Below are 23,369 nucleotides of genomic sequence, written 5' to 3'. Positions count from 1 at the left end.
ATGCACATACACCATGCACCATTCACATACACCATACACCATGCACCATATACTTACACCATACACCATGCACATGCACCATTCACATACACCATGCACGTACACCATGCACATACTCCATACACCATATACTTACACCATCCAAAATCCAAAATCAAATCTACAATCGTCTTTCTATTTCGCAACAAAGCCTCCTTCACTCACGCCGCAAAACTTACCCTAGTAAAACTGACTATCCTACCGATCCTCGACTTCGGCGATGTCATCTACAAAATAGCTTCCAAAACTCTACTCAGCAAATTGGATGCAGTCTATCACAGTGCCATCCATTTTGTCACCAAAGCCCCATATACCACCCACCACTGCGACCTGTATGCTCTCGTCGGCTGGCCCTCGCTACATATTCGTCGCCAGACCCACTGGCTCCAGGTCATCTATAAGTCTTTGCTAGGTAAAGCTCCGCCTTATCTCAGCTCACTGGTCACCATAACAACACCCACCCGTAGCACGCGCTGCAGCAGGTATATCTCACTGGTCATCCCCAAAGCCAACACTTCCTTTGGCCGCCTTTCCTTCCAGTTCTCTGCTGCCAGTGACTGGCACGAATTGCAAAAATTGCTGAAGCTGGAGACTTATATTTCCCTCACTAACTTTAAACATCAGCTATCTGAGCAGCTAACCGATCGCTGCAGCTGTACATAGCCCATCTGTAAATAGCTCATCCAATCTACCTACCTCATCCCCATATTGTTTTTATTTACTTTTCTGCTCTTTTGCACACCAGTATTTCTACTTGCACATCATCATCTGCACATCTATCAGTCCTGTGTTAATTTTCTGAATTGTAATTACTTGCTTCCATGGCCTATTTATTGCCTTACCTCCTCACGCCATTTGCACACACTGTATATAGACTTTCTTTTTTTTCTATTGTGTTATTGACTGTACACTTGTTTATTCCATGTGTAACTCTGTGTTGTTGTTTCTGTCGCACTGCTTTGCTTTATCTTGGCCAGGTCGCACTATACACCATATACAGTGGGGAGAACAAGTATTTGATACACTGCCGATTTTGCAGATTTTCCTACTTAAAAAGCATGTAGAGGTCTGTAATTTTTATCATAGGTACACTTCAACTGTGAGAGACGGAATCTAAAACAAAAATCCAGAAAATCACATTGTATGATTTTTAAGTAATTCATTTGCATTTTATTGCATGACATAAGTATTTGATCACCTACCAACCAGTAAGAATTCCAGCTCTCACAGACCTGTTAGTTTTTCTTTAAGAAGCCCTCCTGTTCTCCACTCATTACCTGTATTAACTGCACCTGTTTGAACTCGTTACCTGTATAAAAGACACCTGTCCACACACTCAATCAAACAGACTCCAACCTCTCCACAATGGCCAAGACCAGAGAGCTGTGTAAGGACATCAGGGATAAAATTGTAGACCTGCACAAGGCTGGGATGGGCTACAGGACAATAGGCAAGCAGCTTGGTGAGAAGGCAACAACTGTTGGCGCAAGTATTAGAAAATAGAAGAAAATAGAAGAAGTTCAAGATGATGGTCAATCACCCTCGGTCTGGGGCTCCATGCAAGATCTCACCTCGTGGGGCATCAATGATCATGAGGAAGGTGAGGGATCAGCCCAGAACTACACGGCAGGACCTGGTCAATGACCTGAAGAGAGCTGGGACCACAGTCTCAAAGAAAACCATTAGTAACACACTACGCCGTCATGGATTAAAATCCTGCAGCGCACACAAGGTCCCCCTGCTCAAGCAGGCGCATGTCCAGGCCCGTCTGAAGTTTGCCAATGACCATCTGGATGATCCAGAGGAGGAATGGGAGAAGGTCATGTGGTCTGATGATTCAAAAATAGAGCTTTTTGGTCTAAACTCCACTCGCCGTGTTTGGAGGAAGAAGAAGGATGAGTACAACCCCAAGAACACCATCCCAACCGTGAAGCATGGAGGTGGAAACATCATTCTTTGGGGATGCTTTTCTGCAAAGGGGACAGGACGACTGCACCGTATTGAGGGGAGGATGGATGGGGCCATGTATTGCGAGATCTTAGCCAACAACCTCCTTCCCTCAGTAAGAGCATTGATGATGGGTCGTGGCTGGGTCTTCCAGCATGACAACGACCCGAAACACACAGCCAGGGCAACTAAGGAGTGGCTCCGTAAGAAGTATCTCAAGGTCCTGGAGTGGCCTAGCCAGTCTCCAGACCTAAACCCAATAGAAAATCTTTGGAGGGAGCTGAAAGTCCGTATTGCCCAGCGACAGCCCCGAAACCTGAAGGATCTGGAGAAGGTCTGTATGGAGGAGTGGGCCAAAATCCCTGCTGCAGTGTGTGCAAACCTGGTCAAGAACTACAGGAAACGTATGATCTCTGTAATTGCAAACAAAGGATTCTGTACCAAATATTAAGTTCTGCTTTTCTGATGTATCAAATACTTATGTCATGCAATAAAATGCTAATTAATTACTTAAAAATCATACAATGTGATTTTCTGGATTTTTGTTTTAGATTCCGTCTCTCACAGTTGAAGTGTACCTATGATAAAAATTACAGACCTCTACATGCTTTTTAAGTAGGAAAATCTGCAAAATCGGCAGTGTATCAAATACTTGTTCTCCCCACTGTACATACACCATGTACATACACCATACACATACACATGCACCATGCACAAATACACAAATACCTATAGACACCTCTTACACATTGACAGATACCCACCCCCCTCCATCTCTCTCCCATCAGATCTCCTGACAGATACCCACCCCCCCTCTATCTCTCTCCCATCAGATCTCCTGACAGATACCCACCCCCCCCTCCATCTCTCTCCCATCAGATCTCCTGACAGATACCCACCCCCCCTCCATCTCTCTCCCATCAGATCTCCTGACAGATACCCACCCCCCCCTCCATCTCTCTCCCATCAGATCTCCTGACAGATACCCACCCCCCCCCCTCCATCTCTCTCCCATCAGATCTCCTGACAGATACCCACCCCCCCCCTCCATCTCTCTCCCATCAGATCTCCTGACAGATACCCACCCCCCCCCCTCCATCTCTCTCCCATCAGATCTCCTGACAGATACCCACCCCCCCCTCCATCTCTCTCCCATCAGATCTCCTGACAGATACCCCCCCCCCCCTCCATCTCTCTCCCATCAGATCTCCTGACAGATACCCACCCCCCCCTCCATCTCTCTCCCATCAGATCTCCTCACAGATACCCACCTCCCCTCCATCTCTCTCCCATCAGATCTCCTGACAGATTCCCACCCCCCTCCATCTCTCCCATCAGATATCCTGGCAGATACCCACCCCCCCCTCCATCTCTCTCCCATCAGATCTCCTGACAGATACCCACCCCCCCTCCATCTCTCTCCCATCAGATCTCCTGACAGATACCCACCCCCCCCCTCCATCTCTCTCCCATCAGATCTCCTGACAGATACCCACCCCCCCTCCATCTCTCTCCCATCAGACCTCCTGACAGATACCCACCCCCCCTCCATCTCTCTCCCATCAGATCTCCTGACAGATACCCACCCCCCCCCTCCATCTCTCCCATCAGATCTCCTGACAGATACCCACCCCCCCTCCATCTCTCTCCCATCAGATCTCCTCACAGATACCCACCTCCCCTCCATCTCTCTCCCATCAGACCTCCTGACAGATACCCCCCCCCTCCATCTCTCTCCCATCAGATCTCCTGACAGATACCCCCCCCCCCTCCATCTCTCTCCCATCAGATCTCCTCACAGATACCCACCCCCCCCCTCCATCTCTCTCCCATCAGATCTCCTGACAGATACCCACCCCCCCTCCATCTCTCTCCCATCAGATCTCCTGACAGATACCCACCCCCCCCTCCATCTCTCTCCCATCAGATCTCCTGACAGATACCCACCCCCCCTCCATCTCTCTCCCATCAGATCTCCTCACAGATACCCACCTCCCCTCCATCTCTCTCCCATCAGATCTCCTGACAGATACCCACCCCCCCTCCATCTCTCTCCCATCAGATCTCCTGACAGATACCCACCCCCCCCTCCATCTCTCTCCCATCAGATCTCCTGACAGATACCCACCCCCCCCTCCATCTCTCTCCCATCAGATCTCCTGACAGATACCCACCCCCCCCTCCATCTCTCTCCCATCAGATCTCCTGACAGATACCCACCCCCCCCTCCATCTCTCTCCCATCAGATCTCCTGACAGATACCCACCCCCCCCCATCTCTCTCCTATCAGATCTCCTGACAGATACCCACCTCCCCTCCATCTCTCTCCCATCAGATCTCCTGACAGATACCCCCCCCCTCCATCTCTCTCCCATCAGACCTCCTGACAGATACCCACCCCCCCCCTCCATCTCTCTCCCATCAGATCTCCTGACAGATACCCACCCCCCCCTCCATCTCTCCCATCAGATCTCCTGACAGATACCCACCCCCCCTCCATCTCTCTCCCATCAGATCTCCTGACAGATACCCACCCCCCCCTCCATCTCTCTCCCATCAGATCTCCTGACAGATACCCACCCCCCCTCCATCTCTCTCCCATCAGATCTCCTCACAGATACCCACCTCCCCTCCATCTCTCTCCCATCAGATCTCCTGACAGATACCCACCCCCCCTCCATCTCTCTCCCATCAGATCTCCTCACAGATACCCACCTCCCCTCCATCTCTCCCATCAGATATCCTGGCAGATACCCACCTCCCCTCCATCTCTCTCCCATCAGATCTCCTGACAGATACCCACCCCCCCTCCATCTCTCTCCCATCAGATCTCCTGACAGATACCCACCCCCCCCTCCATCTCTCTCCCATCAGATCTCCTGACAGATACCCACCCCCCTCCATCTCTCTCCCATCAGATCTCCTGACAGATAGATTCCCCCTGTTTGATTACTCCTCCAGATCCAGGCAGAGATGGCGGCTGCGATCGTTCTATTTCTGCTTCCTGACCTCCTCTGATCATGTATTTAAAGGGACGTGGCAGAGTACCAGCCAATGGCAGTCTCAGGATCTCCAGTGTCCTGGGTCAGATAAGAAATATCTAATTTCCTTGGCTATTACACACACACTCACCCACATCACAATATCTGCCCACCACAGGGTGCAGTGACTCAGTGACTCAGAGCTGTGTATGTGTGTGTCATGCTGAGGAGTGACAGGACCGGGCAGACCTGAGAAGGGCAGCTCCTACAAATGCTGCGTCATCAGGTGGGATCGAGGTGAAGAGAGACAGACAGCTACGAAGGGAAAGACAAGACAGGACAAGCCATGCAGAAAATACCTTTTTCATTCAGCTGCCAGACAGTATAGGGAGCAGTTGACCCTAAACTCTTAGAAAATAAGGGTTCCAAAAAGGTTCCTTCGGCTGTCCCGAGTGAAGAACCATTCTGGGTTCCATGTAGAACCCTCTGTGGAAAAAAACAGTTCTACTTGGAACCAAAAGGGTTCTACCTGGAACCAAAAGGGTTCTACCTGGAACCAAAAGGGTTCTACCTGGAACCAGCAAGGGTTCTCCAATGGGGACAGCCGAAGAACCCTCTTAGGTTCTAGATAGCACCTTTTTTTCTAAGAGTGTATTTATACACAGTATTTTATTTATTTATTTTTATTTAACCTTTATTTAACTAGGCAAATCAGTTCAGAATAAATTATTATTAACAATGTTGGACTACCCAGGCCAAACCCTCCCCTAACCCGGGCGACACTGGGCCAATTGTGCACCGCCCTATTGGACTCCCAATCACGGCCGGCTGTGATACAGCCTGGAATCAAACCAGGGTCTGTAGTGACGCCTCTAGCATTGAGATGCAGTGCCATAGACCGCTGCGCCACTCGGGAGCCCAGTAGACTTGGCGTACATCCTATTCTCTATGGGCCCGATTCAGACTTAGGAAATGTACGCTTTTCCTACGCACTTCTCAGTAGTTGGTATTCAGATTTACCTTAGGCAGAAGCATAACAGGCCTTGCAGGCGTGGATCCTTTGCGCACGCTGAATACATTTAATTGAGCCGCAGAAAAGCCTCCCACTAGCTGGCCAACATAATTTCTCGTAGAGTTTTCATTCAATAGGGTTTTCAGTACATTTATCTAAAGCCATCCCTTTAAGTTAGGTGTGCCTTTTAATTAGAATTTTCTCAACAGACACTAGACTTTGTAGAGAACAGTTCAGAATATCAGGGATCAATGACAGAATGTAATGTTAATACACACATATTCATCTCCTGTTCAGCACCAATTGGTAGATTTAAAAAATATTCTGATCTTGGTTATTATTTAGGGTTAGGAAAGTATTTCTGAATAAAACATGTTTTTTTAATGGTTTGGAGAGCCTTTACACACTAAATATATTGGTGAATCAAAAATAGAGTGATTTGATTCATCCTGAGTTGCCATATTCAATTGTTCAATCCATGAAATATTGGAAGATGAGAAAAGTGTACAATAGGGGTTGAACAGTAGGCCTATTTATAGGCCTATAAATCTACCCTGATAATCCTCATGAATCATGGGACTGTAATGACAACGGTCCAGTCATTGTGCACCGTGCGCCATACTCCAGGTTTATACTGCTACATATGATCTGTGTTCCATAATGATTCCAATAGGCTACATGTCCCAAATTATTGCACAATTTGTAATACGTTAGCCTAATATGACCCACTATAGCTAGCGATCCTCAGAAACAACCACACCAACAGGACAGAGGAAATAAAGGTTAACTAACGATGTAATGGAATGATGCAAAATGTAAGGAAACTAACACTAAAGTGACAGTTATAAATGTGAGGAAACACTAAAGAGACAGTTATAAATGTAAGGAAACTAACACTAAAGTGACAGTTATAAATGTAAGGAAACTAACACTAAAGTGACAGTTATAAATGTGAGGAAACTAACACTAAAGTGACAGTTATAAATGTAAGGAAACTAACACTAAAGTGACAGTTATGAATGTGAGGAAACACTAAAGAGACAGTTATAAATGTAAGGAAACTAACACTAAAGTGACAGTTATAAATGTGAGGAAACACTAAAGAGACAGTTATAAATGTAAGGAAACTAACACTAAAGTGACAGTTATAAATGTAAGGAAACTAACACTAAAGTGACAGTTATAAATGTGAGGAAACTAACACTAAAGTGACAGTTATAAATGTAAGGAAACTAACACTAAAGTGACAGTTATGAATGTGAGGAAACACTAAAGAGACAGTTATAAATGTAAGGAAACTAACACTAAAGTGACAGTTATAAATGTAAGGAAACTAACACTAAAGAGACAGTTATAAATGTAAGGAAACTAACACTAAAGTGACAGTTATAAATGTAAGGAAACTAACACTAAAGTGACAGTTATAAATGTAAGGAAACTAACACTAAAGTGACAGTTATAAATGTAAGGAAACTAACACTAAAGTGACAGTTATAAATGTAAGGAAACTAACACTAAAGTGACAGTTATAAATGTGAGGAAACTAACACTAAAGTGACAGTTATAAATGTAAGGAAACTAACACTAAAGTGACAGTTATAAATGTGAGGAAACCTACACTAAAGTGACAGTTATAAATGTAAGGAAACTAACACTAAAGTGACAGTTATAAATGTAAGGAAACTGACACTAAAGTGACAGTTATAAATGTGAGGAAACTAACACTAAAGTGACAGTTATAAATGTGAGGAAACCTACACTAAAGTGACAGTTATAAATGTGAGGAAACTAACACTAAAGTGACAGTTATAAATGTAAGGAAACTAACACTAAAGTGACAGTTATAAATGTGAGGAAACCTACACTAAAGTGACAGTTATAAATGTGAGGAAACTAACAGTAAAGTGACAGTTATAAATGTAAGGAAACTAACAGTAAAGTGACAGTTATAAATGTGAGGAAACTAACACTAAAGTGACAGTTATAAATGTAAGGAAACTAACACTAAAGTGACAGTTATAAATGTGAGGAAACCTACACTAAAGTGACAGTTATAAATGTGAGGAAACTAACACTAAAGTGACAGTTATAAATGTGAGGAAACCTACACTAAAGTGACAGTTATAAATGTAAGGAAACTAACACTAAAGTGACAGTTATAAATGTAAGGAAACTAACACTAAAGTGACAGTTATAAATGTGAGGAAACTAACACTAAAGTGACAGTTATAAATGTAAGGAAACTAACACTAAAGTGACAGTTATAAATGTGAGGAAACCTACACTAAAGTGACAGTTATAAATGTGAGGAAACACTAAAGTGACAGTTATAAATGTGAGGAAACTAACACTAAAGTGACAGTTATAAATGTAAGGAAACTAACACTAAAGAGACAGTTATAAATGTAAGGAAACTAACACTAAAGTGACAGTTATAAATGTGAGGAAACCTACACTAAAGTGACAGTTATAAATGTAAGGAAACTAACACTAAAGTGACAGTTATAAATGTAAGGAAACTAAAGTGACAGTTATAAATGTGAGGAAACTAACACTAAAGTGACAGTTATAAATGTAAGGAAACTAACACTAAAGTGACAGTTATAAATGTAAGGAAACTAAAGTGACAGTTATAAATGTAAGGAAACTAACACTAAAGTGACAGTTATAAATGTGAGGAAACCTACACTAAAGTGACAGTTATAAATGTAAGGAAACTAACACTAAAGTGACAGTTATAAATGTAAGGAAACTAAAGTGACAGTTATAAATGTGAGGAAACTAACACTAAAGTGACAGTTATAAATGTAAGGAAACTAACACTAAAGTGACAGTTATAAATGTAAGGAAACTAAAGTGACAGTTATAAATGTGAGGAAACTAACACTAAAGTGACAGTTATAAATGTGAGGAAACTAACACTAAAGTGACAGTTATAAATGTAAGGAAACTAACACTAAAGTGACAGTTATAAATGTAAGGAAACTAACACTAAAGTGACAGTTATAAATGTAAGGAAACTAACAGTAAAGTGACAGTTATAAATGTGAGGAAACTAACACTAAAGTGACAGTTATAAATGTAAGGAAACTAACACTAAAGTGACAGTTATAAATGTGAGGAAACCTACACTAAAGTGACAGTTATAAATGTGAGGAAACTAACACTAAAGTGACAGTTATAAATGTAAGGAAACTAACACTAAAGTGACAGTTATAAATGTGAGGAAACTAACACTAAAGTGACAGTTATAAATGTGAGGAAACCTACACTAAAGTGACAGTTATAAATGTAAGGAAACTAACACTAAAGTGACAGTTATAAATGTGAGGAAACTAACACTAAAGTGACAGTTATAAATGTAAGGAAACACTAAAGTGACAGTTATAAATGTTAGGAAACTAAAGTGACAATTATAAATGTAAGGAAACTAACACTAAAGTGACAGTTATAAATGTAAGGAAACACTAAAGTGACAGTTATAAATGTTAGGAAACTAAAGTGACAATTATAAATGTAAGGAAACTAACACTAAAGTGACAGTTATAAATGTGAGGAAACCTACACTAAAGTGACAGTTATAAATGTGAGGAAACTAACACTAAAGTGACAGTTATAAATGTGAGGAAACTAACACTAAAGTGACAGTTATAAATGTGAGGAAACTAACACTAAAGTGACAGTTATAAATGTAAGGAAACACTAAAGTGACAGTTATAAATGTGAGGAAACACTAAAGTGACAGTTATAAATGTAAGGAAACTGACACTAAAGTGACAGTTATAAATGTAAGGAAACTGACACTAAAGTGACAGTTATAAATGTGAGGAAACTAACACTAAAGTGACAGTTATAAATGTAAGGAAACACTAAAGTGACAGTTATAAATGTGAGGAAACACTAAAGTGACAGTTATAAATGTAAGGAAACTAACACTAAAGTGACAGTTATAAATGTAAGGAAACTGACACTAAAGTGACAGTTATAAATGTGAGGAAACACTAAAGTGACTGTTATAAATGTGAGGAAACTAACACTAAAGTGACAGTTATAAATGTGAGGAAACTGACACTAAAGTGACAGTTATAAATGTGAGGAAACTGACACTAAAGTGACAGTTATAAATGTGAGGAAACTAACACTAAAGTGACAGTTATAAATGTAAGGAAACTAACACTAAAGTGACAGTTATAAATGTGAGGAAACTAACACTAAATTGACAGTTATAAATGTAAGGAAACTGACACTAAAGTGACAGTTATAAATGTAAGGAAACTGACACTAAAGTGACAGTTATAAATGTGAGGAAACTAACACTAAAGTGACAGTTATAAATGTAAGGAAACTGACACTAAAGTGACAGTTATAAATGTAAGGAAACTAACACTAAAGTGACAGTTATAAATGTGAGGAAACTAACACTAAAGTGACAGTTATAAATGTTAGGAAACTGACACTAAAGTGACAGTTATAAATGTGAGGAAACTAACACTAAAGTGACAGTTATAAATGTGAGGAAACTAACACTAAAGTGACAGTTATAAATGTGAGGAAACTAACACTAAAGTGACAGTTATAAATGTGAGGAAACTAACACTAAAGTGACAGTTATAAATGTGAGGAAACTGACACTAAAGTGACAGTTATAAATGTAAGGAAACTAACACTAAAGTGACAGTTATAAATGTAAGGAAACTAACAGTAAAGTGACAGTTATAAATGTGAGGAAACTAACACTAAAGTGACAGTTATAAATGTAAGGAAACTAACACTAAAGTGACAGTTATAAATGTGAGGAAACCTACACTAAAGTGACAGTTATAAATGTGAGGAAACTAACACTAAAGTGACAGTTATAAATGTAAGGAAACTAACACTAAAGTGACAGTTATAAATGTGAGGAAACTAACACTAAAGTGACAGTTATAAATGTGAGGAAACCTACACTAAAGTGACAGTTATAAATGTAAGGAAACTAACACTAAAGTGACAGTTATAAATGTGAGGAAACTAACACTAAAGTGACAGTTATAAATGTAAGGAAACACTAAAGTGACAGTTATAAATGTTAGGAAACTAAAGTGACAATTATAAATGTAAGGAAACTAACACTAAAGTGACAGTTATAAATGTAAGGAAACACTAAAGTGACAGTTATAAATGTTAGGAAACTAAAGTGACAATTATAAATGTAAGGAAACTAACACTAAAGTGACAGTTATAAATGTGAGGAAACCTACACTAAAGTGACAGTTATAAATGTGAGGAAACTAACACTAAAGTGACAGTTATAAATGTGAGGAAACTAACACTAAAGTGACAGTTATAAATGTGAGGAAACTAACACTAAAGTGACAGTTATAAATGTAAGGAAACACTAAAGTGACAGTTATAAATGTGAGGAAACACTAAAGTGACAGTTATAAATGTAAGGAAACTAACACTAAAGTGACAGTTATAAATGTAAGGAAACTGACACTAAAGTGACAGTTATAAATGTGAGGAAACTAACACTAAAGTGACAGTTATAAATGTAAGGAAACACTAAAGTGACAGTTATAAATGTGAGGAAACACTAAAGTGACAGTTATAAATGTAAGGAAACTAACACTAAAGTGACAGTTATAAATGTAAGGAAACTGACACTAAAGTGACAGTTATAAATGTGAGGAAACACTAAAGTGACTGTTATAAATGTGAGGAAACTAACACTAAAGTGACAGTTATAAATGTGAGGAAACTAACACTAAAGTGACAGTTATAAATGTAAGGAAACTGACACTAAAGTGACAGTTATAAATGTAAGGAAACTAACACTAAAGTGACAGTTATAAATGTGAGGAAACTAACACTAAAGTGACAGTTATAAATGTTAGGAAACTGACACTAAAGTGACAGTTATAAATGTGAGGAAACTAACACTAAAGTGACAGTTATAAATGTAAGGAAACACTAAAGTGACAGTTATAAATGTTAGGAAACTAAAGTGACAATTATAAATGTAAGGAAACTAACACTAAAGTGACAGTTATAAATGTGAGGAAACCTACACTAAAGTGACAGTTATAAATGTGAGGAAACTAACACTAAAGTGACAGTTATAAATGTGAGGAAACTAACACTAAAGTGACAGTTATAAATGTGAGGAAACTAACACTAAAGTGACAGTTATAAATGTAAGGAAACACTAAAGTGACAGTTATAAATGTGAGGAAACACTAAAGTGACAGTTATAAATGTAAGGAAACTAACACTAAAGTGACAGTTATAAATGTAAGGAAACTGACACTAAAGTGACAGTTATAAATGTGAGGAAACTAACACTAAAGTGACAGTTATAAATGTAAGGAAACACTAAAGTGACAGTTATAAATGTGAGGAAACACTAAAGTGACAGTTATAAATGTAAGGAAACTAACACTAAAGTGACAGTTATAAATGTAAGGAAACTGACACTAAAGTGACAGTTATAAATGTGAGGAAACACTAAAGTGACTGTTATAAATGTGAGGAAACTAACACTAAAGTGACAGTTATAAATGTGAGGAAACTAACACTAAAGTGACAGTTATAAATGTGAGGAAACTAACACTAAAGTGACAGTTATAAATGTAAGGAAACTAACACTAAAGTGACAGTTATAAATGTGAGGAAACTAACACTAAAGTGACAGTTATAAATGTTAGGAAACTGACACTAAAGTGACAGTTATAAATGTGAGGAAACTAACACTAAAGTGACAGTTATAAATGTGAGGAAACTAACACTAAAGTGACAGTTATAAATGTTAGGAAACTGACACTAAAGTGACAGTTATAAATGTGAGGAAACTAACACTAAATTGACAGTTATAAATGTGAGGAAACTAACACTAAAGTGACAGATATAAATGTGAGGAAACTAACACTAAAGTGACAGTTATAAATGTGAGGAAACTAACACTAAAGTGACAGTTATAAATGTGAGGAAACTGACACTAAAGTGACAGTTATAAATGTGAGGAAACTAACACTAAAGTGACAGTTATAAATGTTAGGAAACTAACACTAAAGTGACAGTTATAAATGTAAGGAAACTAACACTAAAGTGACAGTTATAAATGTGAGGAAACACTAAAGTGACAGTTATAAATGTAAGGAAACTAACACTAAAGTGTCCCATAGAGTCCCATTTGGGATATAGACTGTGTGCCAGTTTGTTTCTGCTCTCTGGACAACTCCTAATGGATATTGTCTTCACAGTAACAGAGTTGACAAGAGCAAAAACAGATCTGGGACCAGTCTATAGAAAGAGACATCAGATCTGGGACCAGGCTAACTAGCAACAAACAGATCTGGGACCAGGCTAACTGGCAACAAACAGGTCTGAGACCAGGCTAACTGGCAACAAACAGTTCTGGGACCAGGCTAACTGGTAACAAACAGATCTGGGACCAGGCTAACTGGCAACAAACAGGTCTGGGACCAGGCTAACTGGCAACAAACAGGTCTGGGACCAGGCTAACGGTCAACAAACAGCTCTGGGACCAGGCTAACTGGTAACAAAAAGATCTGGAACCAGGCCAACTGTCAACAAACAGGTCTGGGACCAGGCTAACTGGCAACAAACAGGTCTGGGACCAGGCCAACTGGTAACAAACAGGTCTGGGACCAGGCTATCTGGTAACAAAAAGATCTGGAACCAGGCTAGCCGAAGAGAGCCCCTAACCTGATCAATTTTATCAGTCCACACACACTCCCTCACCCACTCCCTCCCTCCCTCCCTCCTCTAGTGAAGACTGACTATACAGGATGTAAAAACGGCCCTGTTGTAGAAGGGTTCATTTGTGTGTTCAGTGGTGAATTTCTAACCCTGAGGAGACGCCTGTATTTGTAGTATTAGCAAACATTATTATTATGAATCGTAGATTATAAACAGGACATGTAGACTTACTGTACAAGCTGAAACAAGATAAGGATACAGGTACGATACAGGTACGTTACAAATGGAGAAAAAAAAGAGTAAAATAATGATTTGAAAGTCAGAGATATTGTCCTTTAGTGTACATTTATTACAATCGAAACAAAGTGTTCCATGCCAGGGAGAAGCTGTTCCTGACTTAACAACGATAGAAAAGCCAAAGTTGGTGATTTACTGCCACCTGCAGTTTATAGAATGTTTTATCTCAAGTATAATTCATTGGCTGATCCTTCCTGATGACCTGAATGGAATCATGTGATCCTTAACCACAGGAGGTTGGTGGCACCTTTAATTGAGGAGGACAGGCTCGTGGTAATGGCTGGAGCAGAATAAGTGGAATGGTATCAAATACATTAAACACATGGTTTGATGCCATTCCATTTGCTCCGTTCCAGCCATTATTATGAGCCGTCCTCCGCCCTCAGAAGCCTCCACCAACTCATAGGATGTCCCACCCAGTTGACTACTTTAAAATGGTGGAAGTCAATGGCAATGTCCATGCAAAAAAAACGGGTTATTTCTAAACCCTGATCAGGCTCATTGCTCCAGCTCATAACGGTTGATGTTCTCCAGTTTGCACCTGAGCTCCTTGAAGTCCGGTCTGTCTGCAGGGTTGTCACTCCAACAGGCCAACATGAGTTTGTAGAATAAGTTTGGACATTTCTCTGGAGCTGGCATCCTGTAGCCAGCGATGATCTGACGGTATACCTCGTTGTTGTTGTAGCCTGGATCACAGAGAAAGGCCATACGATCAATCAATCAATCACATTTATTTCTTAAGCCCTTTTTACATCACTAGTTGTCAAAAAAGTTGTATAACAGTAACGCAGGCCTAATCGGAATCAGAATCACCTTTATTCACCAAATACATTTGCATGTACAGGAATTTGACTCTGTGAAATGGTGCTGTCACAATAAACAGGATATGCAGAGAGACAAACAGGATATGCAGACAGACAATAAACAGGATATACAGAGAAACGATAAACAGGATATACAGAGTGTCACGCCCTAGAGAGCCTTCTTATTCTCTATTTTGGTTAGGTCGGGGTGTGACTAGGGTGGGTCATCTAGGTTATCTATTTCTATGTTGGCCTGGTATGGTTCCCAATCAGAGGCAGCTGTTGATCGTTGTCTCTGATTGGGGATCATATTTAGGCAGCCATTTCCTCAATGTGTTTTGTGGGATCTTGTTTCTGTGTAGCTGCCTGTGAGCACAGCTTGAGCTTCACGTATCGTTTATTCTTTATTGTTTTTTTGTGCGTTTCACTCCAATAAATATGTGGAACCCAGATCACGCTGAACGTTGGTCCGAGTATGCTTACGACGATCGTGACACAGAGCGACAAACAGGATATGCAGAGAGACAATAAGCAGGATATGCAGAGCGACAATAAGCAGGATATGCAGAGAGACAATAAACAGGATATGCAGAGAGACGATAAACAGTATGTGCAGAGAGACAATAAACAGGATATGCAGAGAGACGATAAACAGGATATGCAGAGAGACGATAAACAGGATATACAGAGAGACAATAAACAGGATATACAGAGAGACAATAAACAGGATATGCAGAGCGACAATAAGCAGGATATGCAGAGAGACGATAAATAGGACATGCAGAGAGACGATAAACAGGATATGCAGAGAGACAATAAACAGGATATGCAGAGAGACAATAAACAGGATATGCAGAGAGACAATAAACAGGATATGCAGAGAGACAATAAACAGGATATACAGAGAGACAATAAACAGGATATACAGAGAGGCGATAAACAGGATATACAGAGAGGCGATAAACAGGATATACAGAGAGGCGATAAACAGGATATACAGACAACACATGTAGAAGCTGAGAGACAATAAACAGGATATACAGACAACACATGTAGAAGCTGAGAGACAATAAACAGGATATACAGACAACACATGTAGAAGCTGAGAGACAATAAACAGGATATACAGACAACACATGTAGAAGCTGAGAGACAATAAACAGGATATACAGACAACACATGTAGAAGCTGAGAGACAATAAACAGGATATACAGACAACACATGTAGAAGCTGAGAGACAATAAACAGGATATACAGACAACACATGTAGAAGCTGAGAGACAATAAACAGGATATACAGACAACACATGTAGAAGCTGAGAGACAATAAACAGGATATACAGACAACACATGTAGAAGCTGAGAGACAATAAACAGGATATACAGACAACACATGTAGAAGCTGAGAGACAATAAACAGGATATACAGACAACACATGTAGAAGCTGAGAGACAATAAACAGGATATACAGACAACACATGTAGAAGCTGAGAGACGATAAACAGGATATACAGACAACACATGTAGAAGCTGAGAGACGATAAACAGGAAATACAGACAACACATGTAGAAGCTGAGAGACAATAAACAGGATATACAGACAACACATGTAGAAGCTGAGCGACGATAAACAGGATATACAGACAACACATGTAGAAGCTGAGAGACGATAAACAGGAAATACAGACAACACATGTAGAAGCTGAGAGACAATAAACAGGATATACAGACAACACATGTAGAAGCTGAGAGACAATAAACAGGATATACAGACAACACATGTAGAAGCTGAGAGACAATAAACAGGATATACAGACAACACATGTAGAAGCTGAGAGACAATAAACAGGATATACAGAGAGATAAACAGGATATACAGAGAGAAGAAGAGAACACAAATCCACGAGGTACAGTGCATTCGGGAAGTGTTCAGACCCCTTCCCTTTTTCCAAATGTTTTTACATTACATCTTTATTCTGAAATGGATTAAACAAATAAAACATCCTCATCAATCTACAGAAAACACTCCATCATGCCAAAGCAAAAACAGGTCATTTAGAAATTTTTGCAAATGTTTTAAAAATAAAAACTGAAATACCTTATTTAAGTAAGTATTCAGAACCTTTGCTATGAGACACGAAATTGAGCTCAGGTGCATTCTGTTTCCATTGATCATCCTTGAGATGTTTCTACAACTTAACCGGAGTCTACCTGTGGTAAATTCAATTTATTGGACATGATTTGGAAGGCACACACCTGTCTATATAAGGTCCCACAGTTGACAGAGCATGTCAGAGCAGAAACCAAGCCATGAGGTCGGAGGAATTGTCTGTAGAGCTCTGAGACAGGATTGTGTCGAGGCACAGATCTGAGGAAGGGTACCAAAAATATTCTGCAGCAATGAAGGTCCCCAAGAACACAGTGGCCTCCATCATTCTTAAATGTAAGAAGTTTGGAACCACCAAAACTCTTCCTAGAGGTGGCCACCCGGCCAAACTGAGCAATTGAGGGACAAGGGCCTTGGTCAGGGAGGTGACCAAGAACCTGATGGTCACTCTGACAGAGCTCCAGAGTTCCTCTGTGGAGATAGATGGTTGTCCTTCTGGAAGGTTCTCCTATGTAGCACTCCACCAGTCAGGCCTTTATGTTAGTGGCCAGACAGAAGCCACTACTCAGCAAAAGGCACACGACAGCCCGCTTGGAGTTTGCCAAAAGGCACCTAAAGACTCTCAGACCATGAGAAACAAGATTCTCTGGTCAAATGAATGCCAAGTGTCACATCTGGAGGAAACCTGGCACCATCCCTACGGTGAAGCATGGTGGTGGCAGCATCATGCTGTGGAGATGTTTTTCAGCGGCAGGGACTGGGAGCCTAGTCAGGATCGAGGGAAATATGAACGGAGCAAAGTACAGAGAGATCCTGGATGAAAACCTGCTCCAGCGTGCTCAGGACCTCACACTGGGGCGAAGGTTCACCTTCCAACAGGACAACAACCCTAAGCACACTGCCAAGACAACGCAGGACTGGCTTCAGAACAAGTCTCTGAATGTTCTTGAGTGGCCCAGCCAGAGCCAAGACTTGAACCTGATCAAACATCTCTGGAAAGTAAATAGCTGTGGAGCGACGCTCTGCATCAAACCTGACAGAGCAGAGAAGAATCTGCAGAGAAGAATGGGAGAAACTCCCCAAATACAGGTGTGCCAAGCTTGTAGCGTCATACCCAAGAAGACTCGAGGCTGTAATGCTTCAACAAAGTACTAAGGGTCTGAATACTTATGTAACTGGAATATATATATATAATTTTTTTTAGAGTAAGGCTGTAGCGTTGTAGCGTAACAAAATGTGGAAAAGTCAAAGGGTCTGAATACTTTCTGAATACACTGTACACTATGTACACCAGGGCTGCCCAAACCTCTTCCTGGAGATCTACTGTCCTGTAGGTTTTCAGCCCAAACCTTTTCCTGGAGATCTACCGTCCTGTAGGTTATCAGCCCAACCCTCTTCCTGGAGATCTACTGTCCTGTAGGTTTTCAGCCCAAACCTCTTCCTGGAGATCTACTGTCCTGTAGGTTTTCAGCCCAACCCTCTTCCTGGAGATCTACCGTCCTGTAGGTTTTCAGCCCAAACCTCTTCCTGGAGATCTACTGTCAAGTAGGCTTTCAGCCCAAACCTCTTCCTGGAGATCTACTGTCCTGTAGGTTTTCAGCCCAAACCTCTTCCTGGAGATCTACTGTCCTGTAGGTTTTCAGTCCAACCCTCTTCCTGGAGATCTACTGTCCTGTAGGTTTTCAGCCCAAACCTCTTCCTGGAGATCTACTGTCCTGTAGGTTTTCAGCCCAAACCTCTTCCTGGAGATCTACTGTCCTGTACGTTTTCAGCCCAACCCTCTTCCTGGAGATCTACTGTCCTGTAGGTTTTCAGCCCAAACCTCTTCCTGGAGATCTACTGTCCTGTAGGTTTTCAGCCCAACCCTAATTTAGAAGTTCTGATTCAGCTAGTTAAGGTCTTGTTGAGCAGGTAATAAGTAGAACTAGTGTGTTGAATTAGGGTTGGACCGAAAACCCAAAGGACGGTAGATCTCCAGGAACAGGGTTGGGCAGCCCTGGTGTACACTGTAGAACTACAAGCTGCAGTTCCAGATCTGCAGAGAAGAATGGGAGAAACTCCCCAGATACTGGTGTGCCAAGCTTGTAGCGTCATACTCAAGAAGACTCGAGGCTGTAATCGCTGCCAAAGGTGCTTCAACTACAGTGAGGGAAAAAAGTATTTGATCCCCTGCTGATTTTGTACGTTTGCCCACTGACAAAGAAATGATCAGTCTATAATTTTAATGGTAGGTTTATTTGAACAGTGAGAGACAGAATATCAACAAAAAAATCCAGAAAAACGCATGTCAAAAATGTTATGAATTGATTTGCATTTTAATGAGGGAAATAAGTATTTGACCCCTCTGCAAAACATGACTTAGTACTTGGTGGCAAAACCCTTGTTGGCAATCACAGAGGTCAGACGTTTCTTGTAGTTGGCCACCAGGTTTGCACACATCTCAGGAGGGATTTTGTCCCACTCCTCTTTGCAGATCTTCTTCAAGTCATTAAGGTTTCGAGGCTGACGTTTGGCAACTCGAACCTTCAGCTCCCTCCACAGATTTTCTATGGGATTAAGGTCTGGATACTGGCTAGGCCACTCCAGGACCTTAATGTGCTTCTTCTTGAGCCACTCCTTTGTTGCCTTGGCCGTGTGTTTTGGGTCATTGTCATGCTGGAATACCCATCCACGACCCATTTTCAATACCCTGGCTGAGGGAAGGAGGTTTTCACCCAAGATTTGACGGTACGTGGCCCCGTCCATCGTCCCTTTGATGCGGTGAAGTTGTCCTGTCCCTTCAGCAGAAAAACACCCCCAAAGCATAATGTTTCCACCTCCATGTTTGACGGTGGGGATGGTTTCTTGGGGTCATAGGCAGCATTCCTCCTCCTCCAAACACGGCAAGTTGGGTTGATGCCAAAGAACTCCATTTTGGTCTCATCTGACCACAACACGTTCACCCAGTTGTCCTCTGAATCATTCAGATGTTCATTGGCAAACTTCAGACGGGCATGTATATGTGCTTTCTTGAGCAGGGGGACCTTGCGGGCGCTGCAGGATTTCAGTCCTTCACGGCATAGTGTGTTACCAATTGTTTTCTTGATGACTATGGTCCCAGCTGCCTTGAGATCATTGACAAGATCCTCCTGTGTAGTTCTGGGCTGATTCCTCACCGTTCTCATGATCATTGCAACTCCACGAGGTGAGATCTTGCATGGAGCCCCAGGCTGAGGGAGATTGACAGGTCTTTTGTGTTTCTTCCATTTGCGAATAATCACAGAAACTGTTGTCACCTTCTCACCAAGCTGCTTGGCGATGGTCTTGTAGCCCATTCCAGCCTTGTGTAGGTCTACAATCTTGTCCCTGACATCCTTGGAGAGCTCTTTGGTCTTGGCCATGGTGGAGAGTTTGGAATCTGATTGATTGATTGCTTCTGTGGACAGGTATCTTTTATACAGGTAAGAAACTGAGATTAGGAGCACTCCCTTTAAGAGTGTGCTCCTAATCTCCGTTCGTTACCTGTATGAAAGACACCTGGGAGCCAGAAATCTTTTTGATTGAGAAGGGGTCAAATACTTATTTCCCTCATTAAAATGCAAATCAATTTATAACATTTTTGACATGCATTTTTCTGGATATTTTTGTTGTTATTCTGTCTCTCACTGTTCAAATAAACCTACCATTAAAATTATAGACTGATAATTTCTTTGTCAGTGGGCAAACGTACAAAATCAGCAGGGGATCAAATACTTTTTTCCCTCACTGTAAGTACTTAGTAAAGGGTCTGAATACTTATGTAGATGGAATATATATATATATATCTTTTTTTTTCTTCTTAAACATTTGCAACAAACAAAAAAAGATTAAGACTGTAACGTAACAAAATGTGGAAAAAGCCAAAGGGTCTGAATACTGTACGAATGCACTCCACACGATGTATACTGTAGAACTACAAGCTTCACTATAAACCCAAAGAGTAAAGCAAAGCAGAAGCGAGAGCACAGCGGCCAGGAAACACTCCCTAGAAGGAAGAAATGTAGGCTGTGTTTAGACAGGCAGCCGAATTCTTATCTTTATTTCACTAATTGGTATTTTTTTGACCAATCAGATTAGCTCTGAAAAATAGCTGATGTGAATAGATCTGATGTCATTCATCAAAAGATACATTTGTGGATAAAAGATCAGAATTGGGCTGCATGTATAGACTTAGCCTAAGGCAATTATCTCCTGGTCTTTAGGCCTACTGTTTTTAATACAAGTAAGGATTAATAACACGCAGCTAGGCAGAGGCATGGCCTGTATACTGGTTAGATCAGGGGCTTTCAATCCTCTCCTCAGAAACCCTCAGGCCTTCTATGTATTTAATATTTTCCAGTTCTAGCACGTGATTCAACTTGTCAACCTATCATCAAGCTCTGGATTAGGTCAATCAGGTGAGCTAATTCAAGGTTACAACAAAATGAAGAAAACCACTGGGTTAGGTGAAACATGACATACCTGGGTATGGAATCCCACCGTAGGTTAGCATCTCGTAGAGCAGAACCCCAAAGGACCAGACATCTGACTTGTTGGAGAAACGTCCGTGGCTGATGGCCTCCGGGGAACTCCACTTGAAGGGGATTTTTTTGTCCTCAGACACGTAGAAGGGCTCCTGAGGATGGAGACACAAACCCAATGAGGATGGAACAATACTGCAAATTATTAATACAAATATATTTTTGGGGAAAGGAGGAAGAGAGAAAAACATGTCCTTCGTTAACAGCAAACTGCTGACCACTGGCAATGCAATGTGGTTATATTTTAACAATATAAACCATGTTCAATCAAAACAAATGTGCTGGTGCTGAATACAACTACTTCGAACTAAAATGCACTGAGCTTTATTTTCTTGTAAAATGCTTTGGAGAATGTTGTCTATCCTAGTTCTTAACGGTACACAGATGGAATTGGGAAAACCCAAGGACCAATCATCATGACACAAATGAGACACACAGACACAAAGGAAACATCCCAGATTATATCATTGCCATGTCCAGGTATAGCTGTATGCTTAGTATAAAGCTCTCTATCCTAGTTGTTAACAGTACCAGTTGGGATTGAGAAAACCCAACGTCCACTCAATCACGGAACAAACGCAAACACATACTATCACCCCAGGTTTATCCCTGCTGACCTTAATGACCCTGGCCAGTCCAAGTAATGACCTAATGAACGTTCTCTAAAGGTGAGGGAATGTTTGTTGTTTGCTAGGACCCTCGTAACCTTCATGATTCTGGCCAGTCCGAATAATGACCTAAATGAACGTTCTCTAAAGGTGAGGGAATGTTTGTTGTTTGCTGGGACCCTCGTAACCTTCATGATTCTGGCCAGTCCGAGTAATGACCTAATGAACATTCTCTAAAGGTGAGGGAGTGTTTGTTGTTTGCTGGGACCCTCGTAACCTTCATGATTCTGGCCAGTCCGAGTAATGACCTAATGAACGTTCTCTAAAGGTGAGGGAATGTTTGTTGTTTGCTGGTGTAACGGATGTGAAATGGCTAGCTAGTTAGCGGGTACGCGCTAATAGCGTTTCAATCGGTTACGTCACTTGCTCTGAGACTTGAAGTAGGGTTTCCCCTTGCCTTGCAAGGGCCGCGGCCTTTGTGGAGCGATGGTTAACCATGCTTCGTGGGTGTCAGTTGTTGATGTTTACAGAGGGTCCCTGGTTCGCGCCCGAGGGGACGGACTAAAGTTATACTGTTACATTGGTGCCGTGACCCGGATCACTGGTTGCTGCGGAAAAGGAGGAGGTCGAAAGGGGGGTGAGTGTAACGGATGTGAAATGGCTAGCTAGTTAGCGGGTACGCGCTAATAGCGTTTCAATCGGTTACGTCACTTGCTCTGAGACTTGAAGTAGGGTTTCCCCTTGCTCTGCAAGGGCCGCAGCCTTTATGGAGCGATGGGTAACGATGCTTCGTGGGTGTCAGTTGTTGATGTTTACAGAGGGTCCCTGGTTCGTCCGTCGGGGCGAGGGGACGGACTAAAGTTATACTGTTACATTGGTGCCGTGACCCGGATCACTGGTTGCTGCGGAAAAGGAGGAGGTCGAAAGGGGGGTGAGTGTAACAGATGTGAAATGGCTAGCTAGTTAGCGGGTACGCGCTAATAGCGTTTCAATCGGTTACATCACTTGCTCTGAGACTTGAAGTAGGGTTTCCCCTTGCCCTGCAAGGGCCGCAGCCTTTATGGAGCGATGGGTAACGATGCTTCGTGGGTGTCAGTTGTTGATGTTTACAGAGGGTCCCTGGTTCGCGCCCGGGTCGGGGCGAGGGGACGGACTAAAGTTATACTGTTACACTGGGACCCTAGTAACCTTCATGATTCTGGCCAGTCCAAAGTCAGTCACCTTGCAGGTGTAGTTCTCCAGTTATTAGTACCTACCTTGTCAGTCGTCGCATCCTTCAGTCTGGTGAGAGACGCTACGATACCATCCTATGTTACATGAGTATGTTCACTAAA

At 41.6% G+C, this 23,369-nt stretch overlaps 1 protein-coding gene across 1 annotated transcript in view; it reads right to left on the bottom strand.

Moving 5' to 3' along the window:
• Positions 1–14,006: 14,006 nt before the first annotated feature.
• The window catches only part of LOC139557893 (protein-tyrosine kinase 6-like), a 26,409-nt gene continuing 17,046 nt past the window's right edge, over positions 14,007–23,369 (bottom strand). The window contains exons 7-8 of the mRNA XM_071373201.1: positions 21,369–21,522; positions 14,007–14,663 (exon numbers count right to left, since the gene is read on the bottom strand). Of these exons, the coding sequence (XP_071229302.1) occupies positions 14,476–14,663; positions 21,369–21,522 (342 nt within the window). The 3' untranslated portion in view covers positions 14,007–14,475. The remainder of the gene's footprint in view (positions 14,664–21,368; positions 21,523–23,369) is intronic.

Source organism: Salvelinus alpinus, chromosome 28, assembly GCF_045679555.1.
Source record: "Salvelinus alpinus chromosome 28, SLU_Salpinus.1, whole genome shotgun sequence".
NCBI lineage: Eukaryota > Metazoa > Chordata > Actinopteri > Salmoniformes > Salmonidae > Salvelinus > Salvelinus alpinus.
The sequence above is the reverse complement of the archived record's forward strand: the minus strand, read 5'-3'. Positions and strand labels throughout refer to the sequence as shown.